The following is a 19,033-nucleotide window of genomic DNA, read 5'->3' on the forward strand; positions in this document are numbered from 1 at the left end:
CCGCCACCAGAGTGAACTGCATTAATCAATTCCTATGTTTGGATCTCATTGGCTGGGCTGTTATGGCCAGAATTTCCAAAGCCTAGATGCATACACTCATAAAATACTCAGTTATGAGTACCTTACCGAACTATTCCCGTTTTACTCCTTTGAAACATACTGCTCTCCTCATATCACAACTGACAATTGGATTTCCTACATGGTTGTCAACAGCGTCTTGATTGGTCTGATGTTACGGTACCTAATATTACGGAAGGCGTTGTCGCACTTTTTTGCTTGTCTGAAGTTGTGCAAAATTACCTTTCAACTACTTCGATGTGTATTTCGAGGTCGGAGGCAAATATAATACAGAACCATTTGGCATGGATAGTATGAAATTAACTCTATGATTGGACTGGATAATGAGAGCTTGTGGCCGTTTAATGGGGGGAGGGCGTACTGACATTGGCATTCGCATCCTGTAATCGAATTGCACAAGCGATTAAACGTGGTATATTATAGTCGAAACCCGTTGGTTATTCAATATGGCAATCATGTGACTTCGACGTTGATAAATTAAAAATCACACAGGTCTAAGCAGATGCCCAGTACACGCATGTTAAAGTTATGTATCTGTACCTATTATGAACCAATATTGAAAAAGGTATCGTGATATATATTAAAGTCACCATTTTTTGTTTGCGATGACCACAGTGGTTTAAAGGTCGTCGTGCCCATCACGTCAAAGTGTTGATAATATGATTGATACCTGCACTTGAACCATATTTTATTTGAACAACTTTTGAATTTTGAAATTTTGAAAACTACAAAAGTAAGTAGAATGTATTTTTATTTGGCTTTAACCATTTGAATAGAATAACGCCATTATAAGGTTTAACGGTTGTGAGAAGTATGTGGTGTGGAACAGTGTCCCAGAAAACATTAAAAATATTCACTCAAGATACAGATTTAAAAATTAATTGAAAAATGATTTGTTACAAGGGTTATAAAAAATGTTCTTCTTGATTCAATTAGACATTGTCGTCCAATAGAGTTCTATTTTATCTTTAACGTTGTGTGCGCTGATTTTTGGGTGCGACCCCCCCCCAAAAAAAAAAAAAAATAAAAAATAAAAAATAAAAAATCAATTTGATTGCATACATTGCGCAATACTATGCGTCCTGCTACACAAGTATGTTTACCCACAATACTGTGCAGGGTGCACGATATTAATATTATGTAAAAATGTTTCAGCTGTAGCTAGTGTAACTCTAAGACCTTCTATAAGTAAATCTGTAACTCCTGTTGATCGTTCTAGAGCTTCCGCAAGCTTAATGAACCGTCAGATGATCGTTAGACTTGGAGCTGTTTTATTAATCTTTTTTTCTCTTTTTGTACATAGAATGAGAACACAATTTAAAACAAGTTTAAAGTATAGAGAAACTGTGCAAAGTAAGGGTTTTTGAGTAAAACGCAGAGAGATAAGCCTTGGCGTGACAAACCTCAAGAAAGTTCTCAAGAAAATCTGAAGTCTGAAGTTTGAAATCCGAAATTCTGAAGTCCCAAGACCAACATTTGAATTCTTAAGTCCCTAGTCTCACGTCTGAAGCCCAAATTTAAGTCAGAGGTAGGAAGTCAGAAATCCGTCGTCCGAAATTTGACGTCTGAAGTCCAAAGTGTGAAGTTAGATTTTCCCGACTTTCACAATTTTTGCTTAAACTCCAATCCTGAAATTGCCAAGTAGTCATAGAAATTGTATAGAAACTATTTACATGTACACTTCATGCATTGATCCTTCTACAATCGTTATCATCACATCGCCCTCTACGGACAAATGAATGCTTGTATTGATCAATGTACGTATAAAGTTTATGGGTTTTCTGTCGTTAGTTCAATAAGTGGTATACAAACAGTAGAAATTATGCCCTGTAGTTGAATATTTATCATACATCTAATGCCGTACGCGTCATAGTCGCTATAGATTTTTAAAAGGTGATCAGTTAATTTGCATAAAGTATGGTCATTGTAGGTGTATGTTAAGTTTGTACTTATTAAAATGTAGGTCTCATTTCTGGTACGGTAATCTGAATGTTTGTCACAATTTAAAACAACGGCAGCATATTTTTTTATCACAGTATATATAGTGTTACCATATAAATTGTTTGAAATTCAAGGTCGAAATTTTCTTTCTAAAGTTGTTCCCTCTAGATGTTCCTTTTTCCATATATGCTAAACGAAACTTGAACGATCGTGTTATATTCAAATACAATGTATAATATTCTATTGCAGCATGAAGTTGCATCTTTAAGAATTTCCCATGTCTCGGCCACAAATGTTATAACAACCACGAATGCGATTTGGGAGCAACTCCCAGCACAAAGATTGTATTTTTAAAAAACCTCAAAAACAACAACCATGAATGTAATACAATTACAAATGTAATTATAACCAAGGCACTCACAATTATTACCCTTGGCACGGATCAATGGCAGCACAACGACCTTTACTTCTTGAACTCTCTGTAATCCATTGCAGCCTTTAAAATTGCATTGGATTTAAAGCCTTCACATTGCAACCTCTATCCTACCAGGTCCCCAATTATACAGCTGGGTTGACTAAGGCACAGTCATGGTTCAAATCTTGCTCAAATACTTTAGCCATTCAGAAACAAACGGCAGCAACGTGGCTCTAACCCCGGCTTGAACCTGCAACCTGCAGATTCCAAGCCGGCCATCGTGACGCTAGCTAATGATTTGACCATCATGACTCTAAATAATAACCAACTATTACAACTAAACATAAACGTAATAATCTGTTTATTATAATAATAATAATTATTATCTGTAAGTATTTAAACTGTCGACTAAGATGTAAGTATCATTAATGTTACAAACTGGTCAATTAGAATTCTATAACGCTTAATCATTAAATGTAATAAGCTCGTTACATATAAAAGCTTTGCGACGTGTTGTTGCGTCTGTTGTTAATTCATAAGGTTTTATCTTCTCTGTGTTATTGTTGTTGTTTAATTATTGTTGTTGTTTTTGTATTTGTTGTTGTTGTTGTTGTTGTTGTTCATACAAGTTGTTTTACAGTCCTAGAATGTTACTTTTAAAATCATCTTAACGTAGTATGTACCTGCATTTTACCTTCAAATTCTTTCATTATTCTACATTGACAATTATACTTTTGAACTCACGTGTCTTGCTTCTAGAAGGTGGTGTCATTGCATATACTTTGTCGAATAATATTCTGTCTGTACATTTATTAGATTCATTCATTGATATCTTTCAATATCTGTAATCACTACATGACAATAATACTCTAATTAATGTATTTGGTTAGATTCGATTTTTTTGAATATTATACTACCAAACCAGAGTGGCTATAGAGTTTTCATTAAACAGCACAATGTATGTTACGTCTCATAAAAACATTTTTGTTACAAATTGCATTAAAACAAAATACATACACTGATGGCGCGCCAGCATGTAAAATAATACATTTTTATCTAACTGTGAACACACATCGACATCACTGCTGGATGAAACAAAAAATATTAAAACACAAAACAGCGAAATAAAATGTAATATTTCATGTGTACGCACTATTAGCACATATACTTTGCTTCTGCAGTTCTTAACAAAAACGTTCCATGAGATGTTAAATACACCAAGCGGTCTTTCTGGTTTGGTGGTAACTATGGTTATTTTATTACACTTTTTTATATTTCATATTATTTCATATATTCCATATTATTTATTTTCACCAGACACAAAGGGAAAATGATACACAAACTGGGAAGAAAAGAAAAGAAAAACTCTACCTTGATGGCCACAGAAATAGTTCAAGCAGAACTAGTCTAGTCTATGGCCCTGATACTATAAAAATAATAACATATGTTTATGCGTAACTGTACAAAAAAGAAAACAGAACAACAAAACTCACATAGTATACTTATTATAAGTAAACTTATCACATGAAATGAAATTAATGAAAATAACAGTCATAGTCGAAAACATATTCAAGTTCTGTAGAAGTTACTGAAAAGAGTTATTTTTTTAGCAAGAAGGTGTTCTTTTAAAGTGTTTTTGAAGGTGCGTCTGTGGGTAATATTTTTTGATATAGCTAGGGAGAGAATTCCAATGACAAGTGGCTGCATATTTAAAATTATTTTTGCTTCGTGTTAAGTTTATTTTGGGTATGTAAAAGTTGTCATTTGTAACGAACCGGGTAGGGTACACATGAGGAACAACATCGAAATAGTGGTGTATGTCATGGGCAAACTGATTGTTGTGCATGTCAAGGCAGGTTTGTAATTTACGTAATTTATGGACATCTAAAATACCAAGGTCTTTAAATAAGGGGCTAGTGTGGGCACCTATGTCAGAAAAGGTCATCAGACGCGTGATTTTCTTTTGTAGGAGAAGAATTGGTTCCAAGAAGGTTGTGAATGTGTTGCCCCATATTTCGATGCAGTAGTTCAAGTGGGGAAGGATTAATGAGTTATACAATATTAACAGAATTGATTTCGGTACATAGTGTCGAAGTAAAACATCAAAATACACAGCTCATCAGTGAGTACTGGCAAGTTTCCTCGACCAATGGTTTTTTCTCCCCTTACATTGAAGGATTTTCAAAAATTTTAACAATAACAAGAATCGTTCTAACAGAAAATGAATATTCAAATTATGAAAAAAGTTTATTTCTAGCAAGTAAAAATATTAATTATCAACTAGATAGATTCTCACCCCGGTGGACCATTTCAAGGATTCAAATTTATTTTTTTACAACAGTGATAACATTAGCTATCGCTGGGTTGGCATTTGATATGCAAATTTCTACAATTTTCATTCTTTATGTTTTCAAGAAAATATATCCTTCTGTGTGCTTATGTTGTACATATTACCATCACCAACCCTCCCATGAAAACCCTGTCTCATACACTTTAGTAAATTTTTTCAATGCCCGAATTTGTAATCGAGTATATATCTCTCATTTCTGTTAAACTAAAACATAAAAAGAAGCCTTCACTGTAGACACACTCCTTTCGAAAACACGGACCTTGTTTCCATTGGTGATGTAAACAATTCATAAATCGTCTCACATTCCTGCCTGTGTACCAACATCTACATAATATACCGGATTTTCTTTACCATTTCCAATGTAAGGTTGACCTGTCTCCCATGATATCCCATTATTTGCATCATCCATAATCTCCTTCATTTGAAGCTTGCGGGCGTACTTCCCTGTACAGTACTGCTCTAAAGCCGGACCCCAGTCTTGAGTAGGTCGTACAACTGACATTAAGCGCTGTAATCAAACATAAACCCCATTAAAATATATGGTTTTGAGGATTCTAATACAAAACCAACAATAAGACACATTACTGTCTGTCAATCCATATGTCCATCCATCCATCCATCCATCCATACGCGCATACTCATGGGGTGATGATGATGATGATGATGATGATGATGGTGGTGGTGGTGATGTTGATAATAATGATGATGATGATGATGATGATGATGATGATGGTGATGGTGATGGTGATGATGGTGGTGGTGGTGGTGGTGGTGGTGGTGGTGGTGGTGGTGATGATGATGATGATGATGATGATGATGATGATGATGATGATGATGATGATGATGATGATGATGGCAAGTAACCTACACATGAAGAAACACTTACCTCCCAACTGTTATCACCTTTACCATTCACAAAATATTCAATAACCATCCAGAGAGGGATCATAACAAGAGATGCTGAAGCACATAACCAACCAATAACCTCACCAGCTGGTGGGTATGTGTATGTTCCGTAGTACACTGGCACGTAGTCAATATACGTCATGATAATAATAAACTGAAATAAAAGATGGACCAATTATTTCATAGATAGGAGCATGCTGGGTAAACAATGATAAACATTATTATGATGTCCATTTTTGGTATAAAGTGAAACTTTGAAATAACTATACTATCAGGAAGTAACATTCAGTTGATAACAATGAATAGTGTATTTGTGTATGCCTTCCTTTCATGGTGCCGTTCAAAGAGCTTTACATTTGCCCTGTTGTTGAAGGCTTGTGTGTGGTTTACTTGTAAATATATGCAGATCTTAGTGACCTAAATGATATCAGTCTTCAGACTTAAATATCATATTACATCTGTCGATGATACATTGATGAATATTAATGTAATGAGAAAGCTGTCGTCATGTGGGTGTTGTCGGTGGCCGAGTGGTTAAATCACTTGCCTCTTACCACTGCGGTCGGGGTTCGATTAAAATTACTGTAAGCAAGACGAGTGTCGTTCAGTTTGACTCTACCGAACAATGCAGGTTCCCCCAGGTACTCCGGTTTCCTCCTGCATTAACACTGAACCCATGAGGGATGGCCCTCACTGGACTTCTTGGGAGACAAGTGTTTATATACTTAAAGGACTATCCAGTATAGATAAAGATTATTATTATTATTATTATTATTATTATTATTATTATTATTATTATTATTATTATTATTATTATTATTATTATTATTATTATCATTATTATTATTTTATGTGAAATATCATTCTGAATCAGTAGCGGGAGAAATTCATCTAAAGTTTTATTTCTTAGCCATTGTTTCATATTTTAGGGGATATGGACAGGGTGGAGAGAAGGAGACGCATGGGGCATGAGGGAGTGTAGGAAAGAGAGAAAAGGTGAAAATATGAGGAGAGGGGAAAAGAAGGGAGAGGGAGACTAAAAATAGGAGAGTAGGGGAGAGATGGGTAGGTGGGCCATCCACGGCCTGTTTTACGGCAACGTTCTTTACGAGCCTCCCTCCTCTATATTTCGAAATGTAGTGGTAGCAATAATAAGTCTGGTTTGCGAGAATGAGGTGGGCATGATGGAGGAAGAGGTGTTGGGAAAGGACAGGCAAGGAGAGGATGGGAGATGGCAAATAAGGGAGTGGAGGAAAGAAACATATTATTACTAACCCCTATAGTGAACGGTGTGATTGCTTGCCAGCAAATTCTCCACCAAATATTTGGTCTTGATCCCAACATCATAGCAATGTCATCGTAGAATTTATCAGCTCCTAAAAGAATAATGCAAGTAATACTTTAGTCTACAATGTCAATAACAAGGCATTCATATAAAGAGATAACGAACAATGAGATGAGACAATTTGCATACCGTAAATTCAGCCAATGACAAGGATTCATATAAAGAGAAATGATCAAAGAGATGAGATTAATTTGCATACCGTAAATTCAGCCAATGACAAGGCATTCATATAAAGAGACAATGATCAGAGATGAGATTTATTAGCATACTTAAATTCAGTCAATGGCAAGGCATTTACATAAGGAGACAATGATCAAAGAGATTATATTAATTTGCATACCGTAATTTGAGCCAATGACAAGGCAGTCACGTGAGGAGATAATGATTATTAAAGATGAGACTAATTTGCATACCGTAAATCCAGCCAATTACAAGGCACTCACACAAGGAGACAACAAACAAAGAGATGACACCAGTGTACCAGTCAATGATGGTGAATATATACATACCACCCTATGGAGAGAAAAACAAGGCATTTTTATATGCCCAGTGGCTATAACTGGAACAATATTATGAAATTCATACATTTTTACCTTCCGCAAAGGAAGGTTATGATATTGTATGTGTCTGTCTGTCTGTCTGTCTGTCTGTCTGTATGTATGTATGTATGTATGTATGTATGTATGTATGTATGTATGTATGTATGTATGTAGGTAGGTAGGTGTGTGTGTGTGTGTGTGTGTGTGTGTGTGTGTGTGTGTCTATATTTCGAAGTACTTACATTTACGTATATCCATTGTATAATTTTCTATATATTCTGAAGGGATATCTAAAATCACTCTATCAACATTGCGATACTAGTTACAAGTTGTTTACATACAAGGACTCAGGACTATATCATTATCCACGAGTGTTTATATGTGGAAAAGCAAGAAAGTGGACAAAATACTATGAACGATTATTATGAAATTCATATATTTGAATAGACTCCACACATTCCATTTTAACCCCCACCAACTCATGTTTGAAAAACAGTTGACCAGTTGACATGTAAAGGAGCTCTATGATTGGTCAACCTGTTGATGGATATTGGCAGCTTTGTATGCTTCGACAGCAAGAGGAGAGTGGCAGGTTGATGAACAATGCTGAAATTGCACCCCGGGTTGCTCAAGATAAAGTATCAATCCCTTCATCCCACGTGGTGTCGTAGGGAGGGAGTGTTTAGGCAAAAGTAAAGGTGCCAGTTCATGGCAAATACAAAGCGTATTATTATCAAGGAAAAGTGAATGGACGTAAAACGGCTCTTACCCTTGTAAGCAGTGGCAAACCAAGGAAAAACTCAATGATGCAGAGTACCAAGATAAACCATGTTTTTCGTTTTCGAAGTAAACCTGGAAATGTATCAATAATCGCACTACACACTCCTTCCACCATACCGAACTGAAATAAATTGGAACGATCCATGTTAAAGTACAACAATCAAAGATTTCCGTTGATTCTTGGGTGTAATGTGGTTACTTATGTGGTCTTCTTTTATATTTATTTCATTTTTATTTATTTATTTATTTATTTACCATCCAATAGGCATTGCCTAATAACAGGAGGAAGGTTCAGTATTATAACACCAAGATATGAACTGACAGTTGTCCTAGCCTGAAGACCGGATCTGTGGCCCCAATGTAATCCACCCGGGTGCTCAATAAAGTCCACCCACTGTTCAAATTATAGTTACAAGCTACACACATACATCAGTAAAATATTTAAATTGCTGGTATTTACCTGGCTGTCAAGTCCTAGAGTGAACAACATAAAGAAGAAGAGAATGGCCCATAATGGAGAAATTGGTATACGAGCCAACGCCTCGGGGTATGCTATAAATGCCAGACCAGGTCCTACAGAAAAAGAAAAGGTAGCAACGACACACATTGTAATAAAAAACACAAATTTGAAATTTGAACGGAAAACACTGATTTTGAAAGAATGGTTTTCAAAACAATTGATAGCACAAACATTGCCACTTAGGAACAAAAATTCCGCCGAACATATAGCCTCACTCTCAGTCCCTTGGCTTAGCTTTAATGTCTTCATTTCAATTAGCTTGTCCAAGGAACTGTAGCTGGGAGTTCAACAAATAATCCTGTAATTCACTTTTATGATGAATGTTATTCTAAAGAGGTGAAGATGTCAAATAACGAGCTTTACCGGACGTGACGACTTCTTCAATCTCTACACCGAGATCCTCCGACATGAATCCCACTACAGAAAAGATAGCAAGACCTCCAAAAATGCTAGTCCCAGAATTCACAAGTGGTACTACGATAGAGTCCCTAAAATAGGAATGAAAGGTTTGTTTTAACGCTACCTTACCTATCCCATGTTAGTTTATACAACCAATTCTATCGGATTGGTTAACATTGTTCAAACCACACCGATGAGAAGTGGGGAAACAAATGGTATTCATTTTGGATTGTTAATGAATAAAACAATTTTAGCGGTTGCTTCTGCATACATAGATCATGTCCGTGATTGTCAATTAATTACTGCGAGAAAAACGTATTAAAAATAAGAAAATATTTCAAAAGTTTGCTATATACGTACAGGAACTATTTTCTAAATAAACCGGGTAAACACAGTAGTCAAATTCATCGCATCACTTCCAGTATGCGCTGCGTACATTATAACATTGAAACGTCATGCATGCAAAGTTTGATTACTTGAGATACAAGTCATAGATTCATATAAGTATGTACTTACACAAGTGCATTGTGATGAAATCGGTTATAGCTAGCCATGGTGAGGAGTCCACCCCAGGATGGACCAAGAGAATAAAAGATCTGTGTAAAGGCATCTCCCCAGACCTAAAACGATTAGTGGGGATCAAAAGTTTAAAACTTGTGTTCAATATGAGAACTAACTATTGTTGCAAACGTGGCAATGAAGAAATATTCGTTAAAATCGTTTCATTTTCTTCTTACTATGACATTAAACTTACATTTAATAAAAAATTAGTTAAATTTGTTTAATTCTTGACATGCAATGTGACGAATGCTGTCTATGTGTGAAAGTCTATTTTCGAGGAAACTCGAATAAGTACGACAGAGACCGGAAATGACGAATGTGCATCTGAAGATTTATGCACGTGATACAGTTTATGTCAGCATTATCCTATGACGATATTAAACTTACCTTAAGGTTCAATAACGATTCCCACTTTGGTATCAAAAAGAATTTGAGTCCTTTAGCAGCCCCAGGAAGGGTTGCTCCTCGGATCAGCAATATTACGAGCACCACGTACGGAAATGTAGCCGTGAAGTACACTACCCATGTAAGGGAAATGTAGCCGTGAAGTACACTACCTATGTAAGGGAAATGTAGCCGTGAAGTACATACCAGATAAGGGAAATGTAGCCGTACCTATATAAGGGAAATGTAGCCGTGAAGTACATACCAAATAAAGTCACTAAGTACACTAAACACTAAATAAGGGAAATGTAGCCGTGAAGCTTGAGTGCTCTACCAAATAAGGAAATGTAGCCACGAAGTACACTCCCAATAAGGGAAATGTAGCTGTGTAGTTTGATTACACTACCATGGAAAATTAATGTAGCCATGAAGTACACTCTCCAATAAGGGAAATGTAGCCATAAGTTAAGTCCACCTCAAAATAATGGAAATGTAGCCGTGAAGCTTGAGTACAATACCAAATAAGGAAATGTAACCATGAAGTGCAATCCCAAATAAGGGAAATGTAGCTGATGACACTACCAAATAAGGAAATGTAGCTATGAAGTATAATCCAAAAAAAAGGGAAATGTAGCCATGTAGTGACAACCAAAGAGGGGAGTTTGTGATTTACGTATCGAACAGAGAAAAACAACTGCTTGATACCTTAAATTTTAACGTTAAAACCTGGTAGAATAAAACAGACAGATATATCGATACTTACCCTGCCAGATGATTTAACGCCCTTCATAAGACACAGGAAGACTACAATCCACGAAAACAGTAGACACAGAGCTAATTTCCACTGGATGTTTCCCATAACTTCCATCCCATCACTTATGTTGAGTACATGGCGTCTGGAAATGGAAGATACAGTTAACTTATAATTAAAATAACAAAATCATAAACAAAATAACGTCTGGCTCGACGAAATCGAAAACACGGCTACATTTTATCGTCTGGCGCATTTTTTTCAACTGTGCTACATGTTATCGTCTGGTTCAACAGAAATCGTACCAACAGAGATATTTGATAAAAAAAAAAGACCATGCACAATTTTATAAGGGGCAGATATAACACAGTGTATATTTTCACAACTGGAAATACACAGTGAATAGAATTATGTGACATGAAGTTCACAATTGAATTGTCATCAAAGTCAATAATTATAAAATAGTACTTTCCCCATGTTAAATTACTTACGTCCAGTATTCTTCAGCCGGACTTGTTCTTAAACTTGCTGTCAGATTTAAAGCCTCTGTCATGCTTTTATTATACCATGTTCCATTGATCAGCGTTCCATTGAAGTTTTTACTACACGCAGCAGTATTCCATTCATTATCACAGTCAGCCCATGGTACAGATGTTCCAAAGGAGGCAAAGAAGTAGAAAGCGGTGTACGCGATAATGACATTGTAGTAAATGGTAGTTATGAATGAAATTACTACCATAGCATACCCAGCTCCTGAAACGTTCAACAAATTACGAAGATTGTTACCAATTATGTACAATAATGCATAAATGTATGCCAAATAAATTACAAAAAGAGTGGTTTCTGATAACATCAGTTAGTAGCCGAGAGAGAGAAAGAGAGAGAGAGAGAGGGGGGGTGAGTGGGGATACCGTGAGAAGAGCGAGCGAGCAAGCGACAGACACAGGGATGTACACACACACACACACACACACACGTAAGAATTTTGTCATTACTCGTCTTCGACGTGTAGTGACAAGACTCCTTATGTCCCTCTTATTTTCCTCGGTGGAAAGAAGAAAAATATTAGGGAATCATATCTAAATATACAGACAAAATTTAGGCGATGTGGTATATATAAGTGGTTTATTTACCCAAGCGTATAAAATGATTACAAAATAATGGTAACAAAAACAAAAGAGAGAAAGGTAAATGGGGAGTCAAGACTCACGCCTCAATGAAGCGTGTCTCAGAGGTCGATTGACAGGCCATACAACCTATCTCTACCTACCTTTAAATAATGGACACAATTTCCATGCTGTGATCGGTCCCTCGCTGCAAAATTGTCCCCAGGTAACTTCCAAGAAAAACATAGTCATTCCACAGATAACCATGGCAATGAGATATGGGACCAGGAAAGCACCTGGAATTGGTAATTCAACAAAAATATATAACAGGTATATGTTAGTCATTGTGTGCCTGTGTGTGAGTGTGCTCGCATGTGGCTGTGTGTGTGTGTGTGTGTGTGTGTGTGTGTGTGTGTGTACGTACATACATATACTAAGCATGTCTCCAAACACACACACACACACATATATATATATATGCGTCTTTCTATGCTGTGTATGTGACAGAAAGTTAGTGTGCGTACACATGTATGTGCGTGTATGTATGTATGTATGTATGTATGTATGTATGTATGTATGTATGTATGTATGTATGTATGTACGTACGTACGTACTTCCGTGTGTGTATGTGTACTAAATATGATGATCTAACCTCCCCCATTCCGATAACAAAGGGCAGGGAATCTCCATATGTTACCAAGCCCAACAGCATATCCAATGAGAGAGAGAATGAAATCCAATTTTCCAGTCCAGTTTCCACGTTCTACGTTCTCAGCGCCCTCGGATTTCACACCACTCGTGTCCGGCTATATAGAAATAACGATGAATGGAAACTTAATATTGGTATCTTCCAGAGACATAAACGTGGTTTTCTTTAACAGCTGTTTTTTTTAAAATAAAAATAAAATAATGAATCTATCTACCCCACCTTTTCTAAAAATTGAATGTAATCGAAACCACACAATTTTATGCCTGATAGAACATATTCCGTCCGTTTTCCTGTTGGCGCCCTCAACAGCACCTTCGGTTCCTTTTAAACCAGTTACTTGTCTGTGTTTAAACTAAGCAAGGGTCTAGCAGTAAGGCTAGAGGCAGGGGTGAATATCCAATCATCTATTTATCGAATTTATCAGTTTATGGATTTTAAATATTTTACATATGTAGGAGACGTGTGCTAACAAGTACATATGCATCGTTATGAATCCCAAAGGTTATTAGTTATTTGTCGGTGTTTTCATGATGCTTTATAATCAGTTGTCATGGAACTATTCTATCACTGTAGTGTCTTTGTCTGTTTTCTTATTAATGTAAACAATTTTTGTTGTTGTTGTTGTTGTTGTTGTTGTTGTTTTATGACTGTGTAATCAGTGTTAATTTGAGCAATTCGATGCTTTTGAAATTGAGTGGATAGACTCGATTAGTTTTCACAAAACTATTTTCTAGTCTATCAAATAAATGTTATCATTTATTTGTTTTCTGTATGTTTAATTCTTGTGGGGAACAAATCACAATTCAATTGCATTAAATTGCAACCCTGAGGGAAATAAATTGCATAACGAAGTAGTGAGGGAATGGCTGAATATCGATACTGATTCGGCGAGGAGAAATTGAGAAACTGTCAATGCTCAAACTAACTACAACACGATAGGCACAAAACGTACGTAAGGATATAAACATTGACACAAAACAGTGACGTAAAAATCATTACAGTAACAATTATGCAAATGGTGCTCTGCAGCTCAACACCGTGACTGGTCATTCAAAATTGTTATTGCCCTTGAATGAATGTAAAAATAAATTCCTAAATCATTCAATTACTATCTTCGATAATCTTTTACTGAAAGTGATCGTGTATTCATAAACAGTCAAGTACAAAGGATGACGGTCATTTTCTAAAATTGTTTACAACTTTTTCTACTACGGTAATCTAGCCAAATGTAAACTAAAATGCGATACAAGCTAAAAGTATTGTTGTTGCTTTTGGTAAATAACACCTTAGTTGGGGGCGAGATCAATAGTTCAATGTATAGGATATTAAACTAAATTCTTATACTTAGGCCGCAGAACCCCCCCCCCCCCCCATTCTAACTAAAGTGGCCAAAATTGAAAATTCCTTCAAACCGCACAATCATTTTCAAGTCAGTATGTAGTGCTATGAATACAAAGCCAGTATGTAGTACTATGAATATAAAGCCAGTATGGAGTGAGTAATTAAAAATAGTTCTTTTGTTGACAATTTACTTTATTTTAATGTCATGCATTTACTATAGCAAAAAATCTTCAATTTCTCAATTTGACATTTTTAAAGAAATATTTGTATTCAAGGGTACAAAACATCCATTAAATGTAAAATCTATTTTGTAGAATGAGAACTAAAACCTACTATTAGTATAATTATCACAACATGTGTTACAACATTAGGTTTAGATTGCGTCTATTTTCGTTAACCCTATAGTTCTATTTGGCGTTTAGTCGGAACTGCCGCGATGAAAACACACAATAAACTTTCCAGTGTCGCGGGGTCAACATTACAATGCTCGTATTCAGTGGAGTACACCCTTTACTTGGCGTAGAAGAATGGGTTTGTCAGTAAAAATGGTGGTGCGTACAGGACAGTGCCATAAAGGGGTGAGTATGGTTTTACGACGGTCACTGACCGGTCACTGGCAGTTGTCGCAATGCCAAAGTAATCACTGTAATACCACGAGCTTGTCGTGAGCCAGCATGGTGTTTTGATTGTCAATTATTTCATTGCCTTTGGTGTCTTTTAATGGGTTTGTGCTACATTATCATTACCAGTTCATAGGTTGACATGCTCTAGGGGTATTTTACAGGTTGTTATGGTCTTGATCTTGTGAGATATTGGTACGTGTTTTTTAACGGGCCTGGGATACGCCCTCAACGGTAGCTCTTGGCATCAGCGTTGCGTGAAATGCTTTACATTTCTCGTGTACACATGCATCATAGATCGCAGAGATTGAATGTCCATCTCAATTTCATGCATTAACATAGGAACCATTATAATAAAGCATAATCATTGAAGGAATTTGGTTAGTTTGAATACATTCATTTCAGCCAATCAGCTTCTCCTATAAAGCATTCTAGTATTGAACACGCAAACTGTAAACTGGTCATGAAACCACTAAAGTCTAGGGGACCTAGACGCAAATATGTCGACAAACGGTATACTATTCATATATCAGCTGTAAAGTGTACATAGTTTTACAGCTCACAACAATAAACAAAAACAATATACACATTTAAAACCCTGAAAAGTACGAATAAAAAAACAAAAACAAGCTAGCTACACAGATACAAATTAGCATCGATTTAAGAATCTGAATTCTTTCATGTATCTCTCTCTCTCTCTAATTGAGAGAGATGTGTTGACTATATATTTTCCGCAAGTTTTCAGTAAGCTATAGAGTGATTCTAGACACATTCTAGAGAACAAATATTTATAAATTTGGGTTCTTATATAGCGCTTTCCCACTCCGTGCTCAAAGCGCTTTACAATTATTACCCCTGGCTCGGATCAGAACAGCACAACGGCCCTTTAGTCTTCCTCAACTCAGCCATTTAAGCGCCTTCACATTACCTGAGCAATTTTATAAAACTCCGCTCAGGTCCCCAGTTATACAGCTGGTGTTTATCAGTAAAAAAATAGCTGGGTTGACTGAGGCACAGTCGTGGTTCAAGGACTTTAGCCACTCAGAAACAAACAGCAGGCAGCGGCGGGGCTCGAACCTGCAACCTGTAGGTTCCAAGCCGGTCACGCTAACCATTCACCCATCATGACATTTATATAGCTACTGACAAAGCCGAGAGATGTTTGTTGAGGCCCTATGGCAATTGTTATGACTTGCATGCAGCTAGGAACTCAGATATACGTTTTATATACTTGATTTACAATTCACATATTCAATTCTGTGTGGCGCTCTATATCGAAAATTATCTGCGGCAATATTGTGTGGTGGACAAAAAATAGCTGCTCAAATAACTTGCAGCCATTCACAGTGCTATTCCTTTACTGATAAACACTATAGTCTGTACGACACACATACCCATATTGTATGCCGACAAGCGTGGATAACTCGCACGAAATCGCTGTAACCACCCCTATAAAACTCCGCTCAGCAGACTAAAGTTTTCTCTAAGATTGTCATTGTAGTTCTATACCACAGCTACACCCAATATCAACATGTTTCTCTAGTAAATGCAATAATACCAACGTTTAAAGGGTCATCGCACAATGTCGCACAAGCTGACAATTAAAAACCTCTCCCCTCCCCCTAAACGAACATTCATAAGTGTGACGTCACACGTTTATATATGATGTAAACCATAATACAAACAGTTGCGGTCACACCACTACGATCGATGCAATGTAAAATCATTTATGGTAAACATGTTTCAACCTCATGAACCCGTTTACTGAGATTATGGTAAACACATCAAAATACTACCGAAAATCCAGCACTGTATCAAACATTAGTAATAATTTTTCATCACCTTAACAACATCTCAGTTGTCATACAAAAGCTTTTATCAATGAAGGCGCGAAAGTTTTCGAAACTTGGTTAGAAGTGCGAAAATTAGGTTCAGAAATGCCAGACCCCTTCCCTCCCTAAACGAACAAAGGTCGCTTGTTGGGCTTGTTCGATCGTCCCTAAGAGCATGTTATCATTAGTTTCGAAGAAATAACCAAAATGGCGTCAAAAATGTGGATATCGTTATTATGTAAAAGAAACAGACACGTAGGGATTTGTATAATAAAGGTACTCATCAACAAATGGTGTCAGCATTGAAACGGTTTAGGTCAAAATTCAATGTTTGAACAACAACTGGCCATCGACCTTTGACAAGGCATTCATTTTGACAAAGTGACAGTCGTAAATACTTCGACTAGAAAGGTAATCTTTTTTGACCGTGACAAGCTTGTAGAGCGCGCGTCTTGCTATCATATATCAATTATGTGCAAATACATTCGAAATGTGTGCAATTTTGCTGACTTTATTGATGTTGGTACAACAAATGTACAGTACTTGACTCGTTGTTTCTTTCTAACAACACTGAGGATTTGAAAACATTGCAGTAAAAATACATTCAGAAATGTGTCGACAAAGGTATTATAGTACTAGTAAATGCACGGTTTGTGTTGAGTTAAGTTTGTGTTACTTGTCTTAGTGTGGAAGTAGTCACTGATAGACCCAAATCTCGCTGAGCTATCCATGGTCTTACGTGACCTTACAAAGGTAAAATGGGAACATTCTTACCTTTTCTTTATACTTCTCAACTTTCTCTTTCGACGACATCTTTTCAGCAATTCTGTCAGATCTAACAAGAAATACTAAATACTGACGTCCAGTTTATTATAATGTCCTTGAACGAAGAGCGATGGATATGTCTATACGTCGTACACAGGTGTCCTTAAAAAAGTGAAGTTGTTTGCAGACCCAACCCTTGGAGTTCTGAGTTTCTTTGTAACCAGGGCAGGTAATATATCACTGTACAATGGACAACAAATATCACTAGTCTACTGGGCGCACAAAAGGTCACGTCACTGAAAAGGGGTTCTATGGAGGTAAACGCATGAACGGACCAGTGACCACTAAACTCGTAAAACGCGTCATTCACTGTAAATTCTGAGGTCAACGGCACCAAATATCAAAATAATATTCGATAATTGTCATTGAGCAAGGTTACAAGAACAGTCATGGTTCTATAATCGATGATCATTTCACCTCGAACAGTTAGTTGTTCAACATATCATTGAAACTGTCATGTGACCTCTGTCAAGGGGCTGTACGATTCGCCGATCGTGGGTTGCACACATGAAAGACACTGACTCTATTCTTTATATTTATCATTGCTTGCAGCTTGACATGGCATTCACTTGACTAATATGGTTATTTAGCACTTGTCTGCATATATGTCGGAAGCTTTTGTGTGGGATGATGTCTTGGGATGGTGGAGTAGTAAAGTTAACATACAACAACTACGACCACCGCCACCACTGTGCACTAGTAGTAGTAGTAGTAGTACTACTACTACTACTACTACTACTACTACTACTACTACTACTTCTGCTGCTGCTGCTACTACTACTACCACCACTACTACACATTCATTTAGATTTCAACTTGAACAGTGTACAACAAACTAGCTACCAAATGATCTTCTATAATTCCAGGCCCCAATTGACTGGGTAGTTTCTAGATTAGGGTGTCATGACCTTGATAGTGAGATCACTTTGAAACGTCCTCAAGTAAAAATGTGAACTCAGAGCTGCACCCTCCCCATTGTCGAGAAATCATAGATCTAGAGAGGTTATTGTTATTTGAGGGTCTTTTCAAATTGATTCTTTTGTAACCATAGCTTATTCACTACAGACCAAAGGATAAATACCCTTTCTATTCACCTGGTCCATTGCCTGCCCTGTCAGTACGAAAAGGTCATCGTAGGATCATTGTAGGACGAGAACATTAGATACCATGAAGCACACGCTATTTACGTCTTCCAAAATCGACAAAAACTGCGCGCAAAACTTACGTGACTCAATTGCAATTTGCCGTCAAATTTACAACTAACGTCTAACAACCCCCGGAATAAATCATATGTCGCAAGTGGCTATTTACAAATGTTTGTCTGTAGTGAAGAATTGGTCCAATAATGTTGTTTACTGTAACCGGTTATAAACCTATATCCATAATTCTGTAAAGTTTGCAATTGGACTCAGGTAAAATGGCGGGACAGATCTTGACTTGGAATTTTATCGTTGTCTGGTTACACTAATATCCTTCTCAATAGAGCTTTTTATTTACCATCGTTCGATTTATTTATTGGCTACCATAAACATGCAAATATGGATTATGAAAACATGAAGTTTTGTCGTCTTTTTTTGTTTGTTTTATTATTTTTGGGGTATTTTTGTGTGGTTTGTTTGTTTGTTTTTGCT

At 36.7% G+C, this 19,033-nt stretch overlaps 1 protein-coding gene across 1 annotated transcript; it reads right to left on the reverse strand.

Moving 5' to 3' along the window:
• Positions 1-2,842: 2,842 nt before the first annotated feature.
• On the reverse strand, positions 2,843-17,599 carry LOC144445487 (sodium- and chloride-dependent glycine transporter 1-like). Its single transcript, XM_078135052.1, has 14 exons — positions 17,352-17,599; positions 12,728-12,881; positions 12,240-12,371; positions 11,461-11,722; positions 10,978-11,114; positions 10,222-10,352; positions 9,790-9,893; positions 9,238-9,362; positions 8,815-8,927; positions 8,344-8,475; positions 7,449-7,548; positions 6,966-7,066; positions 5,671-5,844; positions 2,843-5,292 (listed from the first exon to the last, which is right to left on the reverse strand). Exons 1-14 carry the CDS (start codon positions 17,388-17,390, stop codon positions 5,083-5,085), a joined length of 1,914 nt encoding a protein of 637 aa, XP_077991178.1. The 5' UTR covers positions 17,391-17,599; the 3' UTR covers positions 2,843-5,082.
• Between the last annotated feature and the right edge of the window lie 1,434 nt (positions 17,600-19,033).

The sequence above is a fragment of the Glandiceps talaboti genome, chromosome 14 (assembly GCF_964340395.1).
Source record: "Glandiceps talaboti chromosome 14, keGlaTala1.1, whole genome shotgun sequence".
Classification (NCBI taxonomy): Eukaryota; Metazoa; Hemichordata; class Enteropneusta; family Spengelidae; genus Glandiceps; species Glandiceps talaboti.